Source organism: Anopheles stephensi, chromosome 3 (assembly GCF_013141755.1).
Source record: "Anopheles stephensi strain Indian chromosome 3, UCI_ANSTEP_V1.0, whole genome shotgun sequence".
Classification (NCBI taxonomy): Eukaryota; Metazoa; Arthropoda; class Insecta; order Diptera; family Culicidae; genus Anopheles; species Anopheles stephensi.
In genome coordinates this window covers 25,814,840-25,828,952 of record NC_050203.1, presented here as the reverse complement: position 1 = coordinate 25,828,952, position 14,113 = coordinate 25,814,840, and the positions used below count along the sequence as shown (strand labels likewise).

At 42.5% G+C, this 14,113-nt stretch overlaps 1 protein-coding gene across 1 annotated transcript; it reads right to left on the bottom strand.

Annotated features, from left to right (window-relative positions):
* Positions 1 to 521: 521 nt before the first annotated feature.
* On the bottom strand, positions 522 to 12,697 carry LOC118511434 (nose resistant to fluoxetine protein 6-like). The gene is made up of 12 exons (XM_036054525.1): positions 12,323 to 12,697; positions 3,938 to 4,095; positions 3,620 to 3,766; positions 2,908 to 3,202; positions 2,473 to 2,836; positions 2,215 to 2,383; positions 1,876 to 1,955; positions 1,675 to 1,788; positions 1,447 to 1,597; positions 1,039 to 1,368; positions 852 to 966; positions 522 to 758 (listed from the first exon to the last, which is right to left on the bottom strand). The coding sequence occupies exons 1-12, from the start codon at positions 12,447 to 12,449 to the stop codon at positions 694 to 696; spliced, it is 2,115 nt and encodes a 704-aa protein (XP_035910418.1). The 5' UTR covers positions 12,450 to 12,697; the 3' UTR covers positions 522 to 693.
* Positions 12,698 to 14,113: the final 1,416 nt, after the last annotated feature.

The following is a 14,113-nucleotide window of genomic DNA, read 5'->3' as shown; positions in this document are numbered from 1 at the left end:
CCATCCCTTTTGGAAAAAATCAGATACAAAAATGCGGGCCAAAACCCGGTTACATGATATTTTGAAACGACCATGAAAGAGAAGTTGATGACTTGTTTGGCACTACAACCTAGAGCGGTCTTGGTCTGCCTTTTCTTGGCTTGGTTTTACCCCTAGCAGGATTGTCAGTCCTGTGTACGGGGAGACGGTCTGTATCGGATTTGACCGCCGCCGCTATTGCCCCGGGCCGAAGTTGAGAATTGATTTAACAAAAAGTAACTACTAAAAAAGACCCTTGGTAAAAAGAACATTATCCCTATAAAATTTTCTGATCATGTCGCAATGGCAGATATTCACCTAATTTAGCAGTGACCAGTATTATTGTTTATATAATAAAATCTCTATCGGAGAATTCTTTTAATTTATTCTGTAACCAAGATGGAGTAACAACTGATCAACTTAAGGAGGCCCGAGAAGAGGCACGAAAAAATAATACTTTTTTTTCCTGTGTTTCTGTAATTTAGTTCAGGATTGGAGCAGAGTTTTAATTTTTAATCACATTTTACCACAAAACAAAATAAAAATCTGTTTTATTAAATATTGCTTACAGCTAAATTCACAAACAGCATCATATCTTGAGTATTAACATTAAGTTGTGCGTACTAGAGTATCAATTAAGAGCCTAACATTTTGTCGATCGTATTTTTGGTTCCGTTATGCAGACGGTGGACTAAGTTCATTGTTGTTTTCCTTTGGAGGTTCTGGTTTTGAAACTTTCTCTGCAAAAGAAAAAGAGAAGGAAAAACCAAAAAGAAGTTAATTACATTTCAATCACAAAAACCTAAAAACATTAAAATGAATCTGATATTTACCGAGCTGCTTGGTAAGCAGATGCTTCTGCAGAGCGGAAATAGGGAACTCCAGCGTGAGTGCAACAATCGCACCCAAGATGTACGATGCAACTATCACCGAAATCACTTTTGTGTACTGGAAAGTAGAAGGAAAAAGTCTTAATAAGTTTTCATTCAGCTCAAATGCCTTCCTACCCAATTAACTCACCATCGACACATTGCTAAAGTACGGAATGTCACGCGTTCCGTAGAAAAAGTTCTTCAGGAAAAACACGTGACTGATGTACGCACAGTACGTTAACCGTCCCAACGGTACAAAGGCTGGGAAATTGACAACACTCTTGACGAATCGATTATAGTTGTAAATGATACCGTACAGGACGATGGCACCGAACAGGGCCCAAGCGTTTTTGTGCAGCGGGAAGAACAACGATATCCAGAGCGATGGTTTTTCAAAGTTGTTCGTGTAGAAGATCATACTGATCATGAGCGTCAGCATGCCGCAGGGCACCGTGATGTACCAGAGGAATTTGAGGAACTAAAAATGAAGATCAGACATGGGTGCGTTAGTATAGTAATAGGATGAAGATACCCAACGCCCAATTATTAAACATACTCCCGATCGGTTTCCCTTGCTGTCCGATGCACGGACACGGTAGTACAAATAGCCATAAACTACACCACCGACGTAGCAGCCAATATTCGTGTGGAACGGTATGTAGATCTTGTGGTACATCTCGTCAAACCAGTAGATGAATCGTTCTGCCCTGTAACAAGTAACAAGGACAAACAAAGTTTAGTGCAATTCTCCACCACCATAACTCCAGATGTGTGAATTACTTACTGCAAAGTGACGACAAACACACCATCAAACTGATAGAAGTAGACGACAAGGGCCGGTATCAGGATGGCAATCGCACCAGCAACACTGAAGATGTGCACCACGTACTTCTTGTACCTATAAAGAAGATTTACGATGAATATACCTATATTTATCACAAAAGGTATGCAAAATGGATAGAGCAATCAGGAAGAGAGGACTTACTTGGTAACTGCCACTAGAATAATAAGTCCCACCGTGAACAGCTGATAGTCACAGGCCAGATACCAAGCTTGCTGAAGACACTGCAAATAAAAAGAAATAACACATTCAAGCATAAAAATCACACATCTCATAGAGATAATTTCACAGAGTCATTCCCATGTCGCTAATGTCGCTCATGAATTCATTAAACGACGGGTGTCAGATGGCACCTGCACAGTGTGGATACGGGAAGAATATCCCCACGCCCCAAGATGATCAAGCTGTTGGGGGCCAATAAACTCGTGTACGCAAATTGCCAGGAAATTCCAGCTCATGAATCATCAACCATTGAATTCTTACCGGTTCGTCCGCATTCACGTAGTTGTTCACGTACAGCAGATTGGTCCACCAGTTCCGGCGGCACAGGTTACGCTCGACTTCGGCACCGCGGGGCCACAGTGGACCGTCCTGTAGCTTCGGTAGCCAGGTTGCATGCAGCAGTAGAATGTACGCGTACGCCGGTGTAAGTCTATCGTGGTAGAAAACCGAAGCCCCGTATCACAGTTAGTTCTTAGCCTCTTCTGTCGCGGAGTTGACGTTGATAGATGGTTAGCTTACCGGATGTATCTGTACGCCACCGTTACGAATATAGCAGCCCAGCTAACCTTTTTCAGCTTGGCCTGCGTGGTGAGGAAGTGTATGCTGAGCAGAAATCCACTCATTTCGAAAAATGACTGCACAATTAGCGATCCGTTTATGAGTATGTGCCCAAGCGGGTTGTAGTACTCGGCTTCCCGGTCCTGTGTGTTTGCGAACGACGTTGTGGTGAACAGATCACCACAGTGGCCGACCACCACCAGGCAGAAGGTGAAGAATCGGATCGCTTGGAAAAACTTTAGATCTTCGTTCAGCTGATCCTTGGAGCGGGATACTAGCCGGTACCAGTTGCGCACGAGCGAGAACGAGGTCAGTACCATCGTTTCTATTAAGGGAGAAAGAAAAGTAAGCAGTTAGAGCTTAAGCTCCGGAGAATAGAACTCAAATTCCACTCACTTCGACACGGAACATCCTTTTTGTAATGCTCGTTCCCTAGCTGCTTGCTGGTGTAGCGATCGTAGCACGTGGAGCTGATTACCAGCACCACGATCAGGCCCGTAATGAGCAGGAAGCTGATGTCTAGCCCATCGATCGGTGTGCTTCGTTTCGGCCCGGTACAGTACTCAATTTCGGTGTAGCCAGTCAAATTGTACCGCTGGCGAAGCGCGTGATTCTGACAGATATTAATCAACCGGCCGTACCGCGCACGATCGTTGCTCACATTGTTGAAAACGTCTGCGTGCATGATGTACTGATGGGGGAAAGGAGAAGGAATGGAGAACGAAGTGTGAAACGGGACTGCCGTTCAAACCCAGACAGTCTGGAGCCACAAATGGGGCCACGCGGGAGAGATTCGGGAAGCTTCGTCTGGCGTCACGTTTAATGAATGAATCTGAAATCTTGGTCGTTATCGTCTGATGGATATAAGCTTATACTTAGACACGTGATGTAATAGATCGAGATTTGTATCACGAGAAAATAGCCTTATCATGGCTTGATTGATCGTATACCATTATTCAGTCACAGTCACAGTGACGTACGAACCCGTCCGGTTTCAGGATTTGTCTTTGGTGAACAAACTACTGTACGATCGTCGAATTCTATTTGCTTCACGATTAGTAATTCACATCTACTTCACACATGCTATGATTGATTCAGCAATACCTACCGGAAAGGAAATCGGGAACTTGTCCACAAACAGTTCTTCCGCCACGTTTACGTCGAGTGACTGGACCAGCTGACGGCAACGCTCGATACAAAAGCCCCGATCCAGATGATCGTGACGGAAGTGGCGCTTGGTGTCGTTCGAGAAATGCTGCAAAAGACATATGAATACATAAGTCAAGTTTCGGTAGTAGGCTCGATCCCGCCTTTCCGTGTGGGGCCACGACGTCACATGCCGCACGCTCAAGCGCGCGTTCAAGCTCAAGCGCGGTTTACGGTAGGTCTGGTTAATGTAGCTCGCTTGCCATTCCCGTAGGCGTACCTCGATGAGTCGCCACAGGCTCGACTCTTGATCCGGTTTGATGATCGTTCGCGCGACACAGTAAACGACGTCCTCGGCTGGAGCTTGGGGCGCCTCGGCCACGCACCGGTCGTAGTCATCGTAGTCGTAAATCTTGGGCATACGGTAATATTCGTCCACTGGAAGTAGGGGCAAGAGCGATGGAGAAGGTGTTGTAGTGGTGGAGTGAATAGATTAGAGAGATATAAAAATAGGTGTTTGAGTGGTCTTTATGGGAGTTGGTTTAGAGGGTGTAGCACACGATCTTCGTGGTGTTTAACTTCAGATCGATTTTTAATCAGAACACTACAATTTTTCTCTTAAGTAATCTGAATATCTTAACACACCGATAATTGGTTTCATTACCCAGATTAATCTTATGCGAACTATGTAGAATCCCCGGGTAAAAACTCGTACCGATTACTAGGTTTGTAGGTCTCTCCCCCTGTTACTGATGCAACCCAGTCCCGCTAGGTAATCGTCTGTCACCACTTCCAAAGTAACTAAACGATGCAGTCCGTTGGCATCGTACGTTCACATTGCTCTCGGCTGCATACAAACACGCTAGACCGGCTACCGGTGTAGCGCGTGCCACCAGATAAACCAGTTTTGTTGACGAATCACGCAAGGGTCACGATCATCTTTTCTTGGCCGTTAAGCGAGAGGAGCCTGGAGTCTGGGACGATCATCAGTGGACGAAGAAATTCCAATCCAGCGCCCTGATGAAGTACTGATAGGGCTGATCGTGCAAGAGTCTGATGACACAAGCAACGTGACAATAATACGGAAGAGTATGCAAGAATTCGTGGTTAAGCTGAAGTTCTTCTCATCGGGACATTCTCAATGAATGGGAGGGAATTGCGGTGCAATTAAACACGTGTTTTGACTTGATCATTCACCTGGAGATGATCTCATTGCATAATTGAAAGCAACTCGGTACAAAAACAAACAATTACACCTGCCCTCCACACGGGTTAAATCAATCGCCAGCCGTAATTAATCCCCGAGGAATAACTTTATCAAGATGTCTGTTCTCGAAACATCCCCCCGCGGAAAATTGATTTGATGGCACTTTTTTCCTCCTCAATCCTATCCTACCTGTTATCGTCTGTGTTAAGAACATGCACAGCATCCAGATAGACATTCTAAGCCGTTTTGGGGAATACCCCGGATGCAACAACATCGGATAGCAGCCGATGTAACGCCGGCTCGATCGTTGTATAATGAGACGATCGAACTTTCCATCGGAAAACCTGTTCCGTCTAGAGTGATTTTTTTTTCTATTTGCGCAAGCGCATCCCATGATAGAATTGATTTTCTTCCCTTTTTTTGTGTGTGTGAGGCTTTGTTATGACAACAAGTTCTACCGATTGGCGCGGTGTCTGTGTCTGGCGGTTGGAAAACTGATTATATTCCGATTCCCGGTGTCAGGATCGATTGTAGGCTTGTGGTTTAAGTAGGTGGAAGAGAGCTTCAAGGTTATCCGAAGGTAGGTCTGGTTTTTCTCACTGCAAAAGTAGCTTAACTTGAGTGTATTTGAATTAGATAATACAGGACTCAAATCATCAAAACATATAAATAGACCAACATCCGGTTTGGTGCCATAAAAGCCACAGATTCGACGACATGGTTTAGGATCAAACGAAAGAGTGGAGCAGAAATTGCGACTCCGAACAATAGTTCGTTGGGAGTATCATATAGCATTTGCATGGTAATCTGTGGCATGGGTGTGCGCTGAACGCGTCACACGTTTTATTGCTTCGAGGACAGTAGGAGATTGCAGCTAATTGCAGCATGAGCCGTGATTATTACAAGTGTTTTACGACTAGCAGCACCAGACAGAATAATGATCGTGCATCTGAAATTTAAAATAACGTCGCGATGAGCACAACCGCCTTTGCTACAACGTTTTATTGCGTTTAAGAATATTCTATCTACGAGATTGATATCGATCGCTGGTCAAGGTGAGGGTCAAGGTTTCTGATTTTGGACGAAATATCCGTTAGAGAACGGTGGCGTTGCCCAGCTGTGATATGCTAATGGCCGAACGAACTCGTGTAAGTTTTTACGACCACGCCTGCCGGAACTGGTTTAATTTCAGAACCGATATTTGTAGAATTTATGTAAAGATTAGACGAAAACCTTGAAGATGTTCTTAAGGGACAGCTAAAGATTCCTAAATCTTAGTGTGAAGCGAGTTAACTGGTTCTCGGTGGTTCGAAGCGGGAAGTGTTTCGTTCTCTAATACATGAGCTGTGATGAGCCTGATGTTCATCATGCAATAGAATGATCATGTGCAGTAAACTCTTGGGCCAATGAAAAAACCTGTTTGCAGTACTTGCTAGCCAGCATAATGACCTCCGGGGAAAAGCGGGTTTTATTTCCCTAATGATTACAGAACTAGGACGCAATAGAACTGCTTCGCACATCGTAAGCATACTTCGGATACGCCCTTGTCCACAAGAAAATAAAGGGCAGAGTAATCTATCATTACTTTCTCGTGAAAACCACCCATGAAAAACCGGTTTCATCTGGTGCGAAAAGAAACGATCTTCCCTCGAAGATTTCCTGCATGGAATTTTTGCAGCTAAAGACTACATTTTCGTGTATAAAAATCAACTTCATGGTAAGTAGCACTGTTTGTTTCTTGACAAAAAAATGTTGACAATCTTACGGAGCTTTTTTCTGTTTGAATAACAGTTCTTAATCATTAATCACCACGAATCGTTCCGCTTTGCGGGAGTTCTATACTTTCATCGGTTCCACTCCAACCCCAACTCAAGGGCCATTATTTGTCTTAACGACTATGTGTGACTCGGGGCTCAGTCTGTAAGCTTCCCGTTCCAGAGACAGAGAGGCCACTGATCGATTCCCGAACAGATGGTGTCGGTGAACTGGGCACTGGCTGGAAAATGGTAATTATTGGCGTGTTCGTTGCCTTGGATACAAGCCCGAAGTAAAGCACCGCGAATGAAACCGAGATATCCAATGCCTGCTTTGGAGGTTCGGAAGAATTCACGCCCCGTATCCGGATATTTGTGTCGGTGGTGGGAAACACAAAATTTTAACACCTGTTTAGAGAACCTGTGTGACACAATTCACTGCCAGCTCCGAGAACGGGAGTGAGTTGGACTTAGCCGCAGCAGTCTCGACCGGTTTAGCACGCCGCGTGGCAGACGTATCAGAGACGTCAAAGCGCTCGATCTTCTTAGTCTTGAACTATTGGTTAGAGGTCTCCTGCCATGTGGAAGCTTCCACACGCTCGCTAATTAGAACATCGTGGCGCGAGATGATCGGTGCCTGTCCCCCCTTCCTAGGGAGACCTTTTGTTTTGTCTTTCCCATTCACCGTTCACCAGTGGTGGCTCCCTCTTATCCATTTAATGTGCAAATTAAATAAAACACAGCAGACTGAAGATGATCCTTCCAGAATAGCTAACCAAACCTTCCAGACACTGCAAAGGAATGGTAGAAAAAAAGGGATGAAAATCTTTACCCACCCAAAAGTTAGCGCGTATGTCACGTTCTTCCTTTCCGTGTTACTTGTGGTAGGACAAACTTAAAACAAATGCGACGCACATATGCTAAACTTGACTGCGTCGGCGAACGGTTAGTATAGAGCGGCCCGCACGAAATACCTCCACACCTTAATGGGCAGAACGCGAGCTGAATCCATCCGTCCATCCGACAACAGTAGGAAGGCGCGAGTCTTCCAAAGCGCAAGTGTGTGGGGTCCTTTTGTGCTTGGTTGGTAGCTTGGTTAGGTTAAAGTTGTTGGTTACCCAAAAACCTGTAAAACCTCACAGCACCGGTGACATTTTATCTGCCGTCGAACAACTGTCCGCTTTGATATGGATGAGGTTATAAAAAAAACAATCGTATCAAGATGCGGTGGTGAATCATTCACAATGGAGAACGTGTGTGCGTTTGCCGTATTTCCGGATTCGTGGATTTTGGTAAAATACGGTAGAAACAAGTATAACGCCACAACGAAAAAAATAAACGGGAAAAAACGTCTTCCGAAACGAGGAACAAATTAAAAACTGAACCATTTATGTTGGTGTGAGTTTTAGCGATGAAAAACGTTTTTCATAACTGGGTACAACACTTAAAATAGCTCTCTTTTGTTTGACTTTTTTTTGCATATGCATGAATTTTACTGTTATTTTAATTCAAATTTGTAAGGAACTCTCGAGGAGCAATAAGAGCAGCTTCCGCTTTTTTCGTCCAAATTTTGCGTAACCATACTGGGTGATGGTGATGTCGGCCACCAAACTCTGTTGACGAGACGAGGAATTGTAAGACCGGTTCAGATCAAGTATAAGCGGGACCTGGGTGGCACTTACGGTCCGGATAAGATTAGTTCCAGATACCTACTGAATCGCTTACCGACTGATCACTTACCAGAGTGCTATTGGTCTGGCTTCTTAAATCGTCTGTTGTTTGAGAATTTAATGACTAAGGTGTCTGATCTTTTTCCTCTGTCTGGAACTGGACAAACTAAAGAGACTCGCAGGAGATCGAACTTTAAAAAAGTCGTTGAACGCTTAAGACATCTGACATTCTTCAGACACCACCATACAAACTTTGATCATAGTCAGTAGTAATTTGATGCGTTCCTTATGTCCGATACTTAGCATAGGAAACAGAGTGAGAAGTTTAACGAGGACTCCTGATAACGATCTTCAATGTGTCCATTGAAAAGGCTTTAAATGGTAAACAAACCTTGAATATTTGTTCTCCTGTTTGGTTAGCTACTTCAGCCAACACCACGATCCACTTCCCCACGGAAGTGATCATATGGTGACAACACGTGTGAACTGTTTTTTGAAATTCTTGAGGAGGCGTCCAAACGACTAACGCACCGTCGATAATTGGATAAGCAGGAGAGCAGTAAAAAAGGGTTGCTTTAACACAATGGATCACGAAATCTTGCGCTTGATCTTAGAATGATGCTCAGGGTCTTAGTTAGGAGTTGAAGGTTAGATAGATGGGCGTCATACTTAGGGATTAACTGGATTTGGTCGATCTTATCACGAATCTCAGGGTCTTGGTCAGCTTTGGAGGATAGATAGGAGGGTATCTTGGGATTAACTGGATTGAGTTGGAATACATTTTTGGAGGCACGATTATGCTCCCGTAACTCATCATTTATTGTATTATGCTTCTACAAAAAAAAGAGTCCTGGTAACGGAATATACTATTATTTGAGATCAAATGGAGTTTCTTTCTCTCGGACTACTCTAGAGAACTATATGAACTATTTGTGACCTATGCCCTTACTTCTCTCGATTCACCGGTTTGTCTAAAAAAATCCCTCAAAGTAATAGGTTTCCCATGCAGATCCGTGTTAATCCCACCCCAGTAATGGGATTTGTACCATTCATCTTGCCACCCTAAAGATTCACCCTAATCGGTACGGAGAAACAATTTCTAGCTGAGCCACCGATTGTTGTGATGAGTTCCCGAGGGATTCTGATCTATAATTTAGCACCCTCCCTTTCTTGATGGCTTCATAAGGTTGCTGCTCGCAAGGGGATTTCTAATTGATTGTACCATCACGTCATGATCGAGAGTTAACTATGATCAATGTGAAGTCATTGTGGGCTGTTTAACTAGCCTGGCTAATCTAATCCTCCCCTGCATTAGGTAAGAGTTTTTACACAGAAATAATACCCAACTTTACACAATCTCGCCCACCGGACAGGCCAACAGCTGTCACACAGCAGCTAGACGCCGCTGTGAGTGGAATGCACAAGTTCGATAAAATCGGGCACGCACTCGCCCGGCTTTTGGGTTCGTACAGCGCGTAAGCAGGTCAACGGTTGCATTATGTTTCAAGCGCGCTGGTAGGCGGCTCATCTTCGGGAGCAGAAGGACACGTTTAACCTAATTGAGCGATTATTTACATTTTACTGCGACCGTCACCTTGAGCGTGTGGCGCATTACATGAGGGTGATAATTTTATAACTTTATTGTATTAGAGCTGAAAAACCTGGTGTAAAATATTTGTCCCAAACGTCGTGAATGAGGTATTTTATTCGTTGCTTGATTTATGATTCTTATGATGGTGGAGCTTAGCTATGATTGATGCTGATTGTAGTGCCGGACGAAAGGTAGCACAGTGGTCACCTTCTAATGAGAAACAAATGGCTCGTCACACTATCTTTCGCGCTTCCTTTCCCACCGGTTTGTACCCTTAAGGGCTAGCTTGAACGGTATTGCAGGGCGGTTCATTAACACCGGCATCCCCCGGTCGAGATGGATGCAATTAGTCGCTAAATTAAGATATCTCCACCCTATCTATCTCACCATCGGAATCGAATGGAATGTGACAAACTAAATCTTTATGGTGCATAATAAAACTCTCCCACAATATGTAGGCGCTCAAACAATCAAACACTTATACTTAGAAGCTCAATAAAGCTCAACTTTGACATTGAACACCATACTGCTGCCCAACAATGGAAACTCTTGCGATGCTTTACATGTAGCGAAGTGGCGATCGACCTGACCAGGAAAAGAATCCCGTACCCAAACAAAACACGTTTCCGATCAGCTGTAAGGAAGTCGGGTGACTGCACACTGTTGATCCGTTTTATTAGACCGCGAAGACGAAGGTCTTTCAGCACCTGGCGATGAACCCGGCGATGGGCAGACCTATCAAACGCCCGATGGAACACGCTGGCTATCTAAACAGTGGCAGCACCGTTCCGATGGGAAAATTCTACATTTGGGTAAACAACATACGCGTAACGTACCGCGGTAGAACGTTAAACAAAATGCGTACCAGCGAAACCACACCAATCCATTAGTTCTATCTTGACAGATCCGGAATAGCGATAGAGAGAGAGCGACAGAGTAAACAACACTGGTGCTTCGTGAGCACCAAATTTTATTACGGTACCAAGCGATTTTTTTTGGTTGGAAAATACGCACAAGGATCGCAAACCAACACCGTAAATGGGGAGAACGTTCTCGAAAAGGGAGTCCGATGATCTTCCACCAGCCTTAGGGACAGTATCTTAATCGTACGGCGCACAGCTTCCACTGTCCGATGGAAACAGATCGGTGCGTGACGCTCAACATAAGTTAATAGCATCACCCGGTTTCACTTAGTCAACAACATGTGGCACAAGCTGTGATACTGTGCCTTTTTCGAATTTACCCGCATGACGTTACCGTTGGTTTCAAATTTGCAAAGCTTACAGATAAGCTTTTAAGGAAGAATTTTGGAGGGTGACGTGTGCCGATTTATTATTCAGGATTTAATACCGCTTTGAAAGTTGTTTAAAATTCTGCTTAATTTTTATAATTCTAAGTGTTTTTTTTTCATTATTTTGTAGTTAGCTTAAAAGCTTTAAAGTTTTACCAATCTATTTATTTAATTACACTGCTCTTATCAACTTAAAATTTCTATTATTATTTACATTGCACGTTTTCGCTTTCAAAATCAGCATTTTTCTTGGGAAAATGACACATAACTCCACATAATAACTGAAGGATTTAATCTCATTTGAAAGAAATTTCAATCACTTAAGGCTTTAAGCATCTTTTTTCGTGCATCGTAGAAAAACTTGTTTTTAAATTGTTTTTTAGAACATCGTGGCATTTTTAAAAGTTTTTTTTAAATGATTTTTTTTTGCTATTCGACTAAACCGTTTTAACCGAAAATAAAATTTAATTTTACAATACTTTTAATTTGCATTAACTTCCGTATTTTTTTCCCTTTCGATTATGATTAACTCAATTTATTCCGGTCTTATAATGGACATTTTTCAAAAATAAAAGAACGGTTACCTTCACTTTAACCAACTTCTTACCAACTTTAGGCATTTAATTTCATTTGAAAATTATTTAAAATCCTGTTTTATCGCTTAGGAATTTTTAAAAGGAATTTAAAAAAGGAAAATTTTGCTTTTTTATCTTAATCCTTTAAAACCCATTGCGTCTTGCGTTGATTAATTGGGTTTTAGATTATTTTAATATTATTCATCACCTATCATTTACATTACAGTTTTCCATAAACTTTAAATCCCTTTTCATTTCCAGATGGAATATTTTACGAAATATTCATTTTACAACACTTCTTTTATCTGCCTTCCATATGAATGCTTATGATTTGATAACTTTCTTTTTTCCATTATAAACACCCCCAAAAAAAGACTGTTTGAGCTAGAAAGCTTAAATCGACAGTCCATCCTGTATTTCACCACGTCAATTTAAAAGAATAATTATTCACTTCTTAACATGTTTTAATTGTTACTAACACATTCCATTCGTCTTGATCAAATCATGTAAATGTCCGGATTAAACATGTTTGTTATAAAAAATTGAGAATATACAATTAACGTAATATCACACTTACAATTCATAAATGCATCACTTGTCTGTACCGAACCAATCGTCACGAGCACAAAAAGAACCGCCAGGCGGTAAGAAAATGGCTTTACGTTGGATGACATTTTGTGCTTTCTGTCTTGTCCCGTTTTCATCCGAACATCACTTTCCACTTCACTTTCCAGAACACTTCACGTTAAAAAAAATTGCACTTTATAGTAAGTTCTTAAAAAATATCACACACAAAAAAAAACACTGTGCTGTTCAAATTTTCACAGAAAATCTTTCATTTAGCTAGTATCACTCTATATTTGCTTCTCACGATCGATCAAACTCTTCCGGGCCTCGCACGTGTGATCGTTCCGGTGTTTCAGCGACAACTGACACTCGCGGACCGGTGCCAACGGCGTTTTGGTTAGAATGGATTCGCCACCCGTCACCGTCGTCGTTATCCCTAGCCAGTCAACCGCACGGATTGCTTCGATGCGAAAACGATCCCATCCCGCCAATCTGAAGCGAGCGAACGTGAGCGATCGTGAGCGTGAAAATGTCTGGTGCGCGTGAGCAAAAAAGCTCTCACTCCCATCCGGGTGAGCGTGAGCTGTAGAGTCTCATTTTTCCACCACGTGTTGTTGCTTGGATGCCGGTTTGAATTTTCGGTAAACATGTGGAGTGATATGCGCGCGAATTAGCGATTCAAATCTATGCCCGGGTAATGGTCCGTTAGCGGTTGTTTACTTCGCTTCGGGAGGGTTTTGTTTGGGTGAACTTTTTATAGGTTTGTTTATATTTAGCCGGACGTTTTAAGAAATGATATCATTAATAATCTGTTCTAACGTGTGTTTGACACAAAACTGGAGCTTTGAATATTTTGCTTTCTATTAGGCTACATACATATATCATATAAATCCTCAAGCGATCAGTTTTACATGCTTATTGAGCATCAAAAATATTTACAAAAATCAATTCAAGCCCTTGATTTAAATATTAACAGTAACCTAGGACAGATTCTGACCAAATTCATCGTTCTTCAATTTTCATCACAAAGTAAAGATTCATGTTCCGGTTAGGTTCCACACCCACGTTGAGGTTGAGGTCAGGAAAACGGATGAACGCATTGTCATACCCACGCTGACGTCACAACGATGAGTTTGCTGGTTTTTATGCAAATTTCTACCTTCTCAAAGAGAACTTTCGGTACGCAGGAAAATGACCGGTCCGGTGAATCATCATTTCATCGTTTTCGAATCATTTTGATGAATTTTATTATTTTCTAAAGAATAAATTAAATGTTTAAATTCAATATTATATGTGACAGTAGAGCTCTTTTGCGGTTACTGATTTTTGGCATCCATCCCAACGCTTACCGTGCATGAATGATGCGGTGCGTTTAGGTGATAATTGGTACAGTAAGCAACCCATTTTCTGCAACCTGACGGGGAGAATAGGTTGATGGTCCAAAAGAGGTCAAGAGAGTTCAGCCGTACTAGGAATTGGGTGGTCAAAATCATCACCACGGTGCCCGGTAAATGTAACGTGCGCTATTTGTTGAACTAGTTATGCACGATTAACCGTGAATTTGAATGGCGTCCTTGAGCCGCCGAGTGTGGCTCATTAGTTGAAAGCGGGACCGGTGCACTACCGGTGTGGGTTAGAAATTTTACGAGTGTTTAAGTCTGTATTACGATAGCGCTAATTTGGTGGTAAATGGCGAAATGATTTACGGAAACGAAAATTGCAAATTACTGTGGCAGGTTTATTTGTTTCCTTAAATTTCAATTTGATTTATTTCACACTATTAAACGATTTAGAAAAGAAG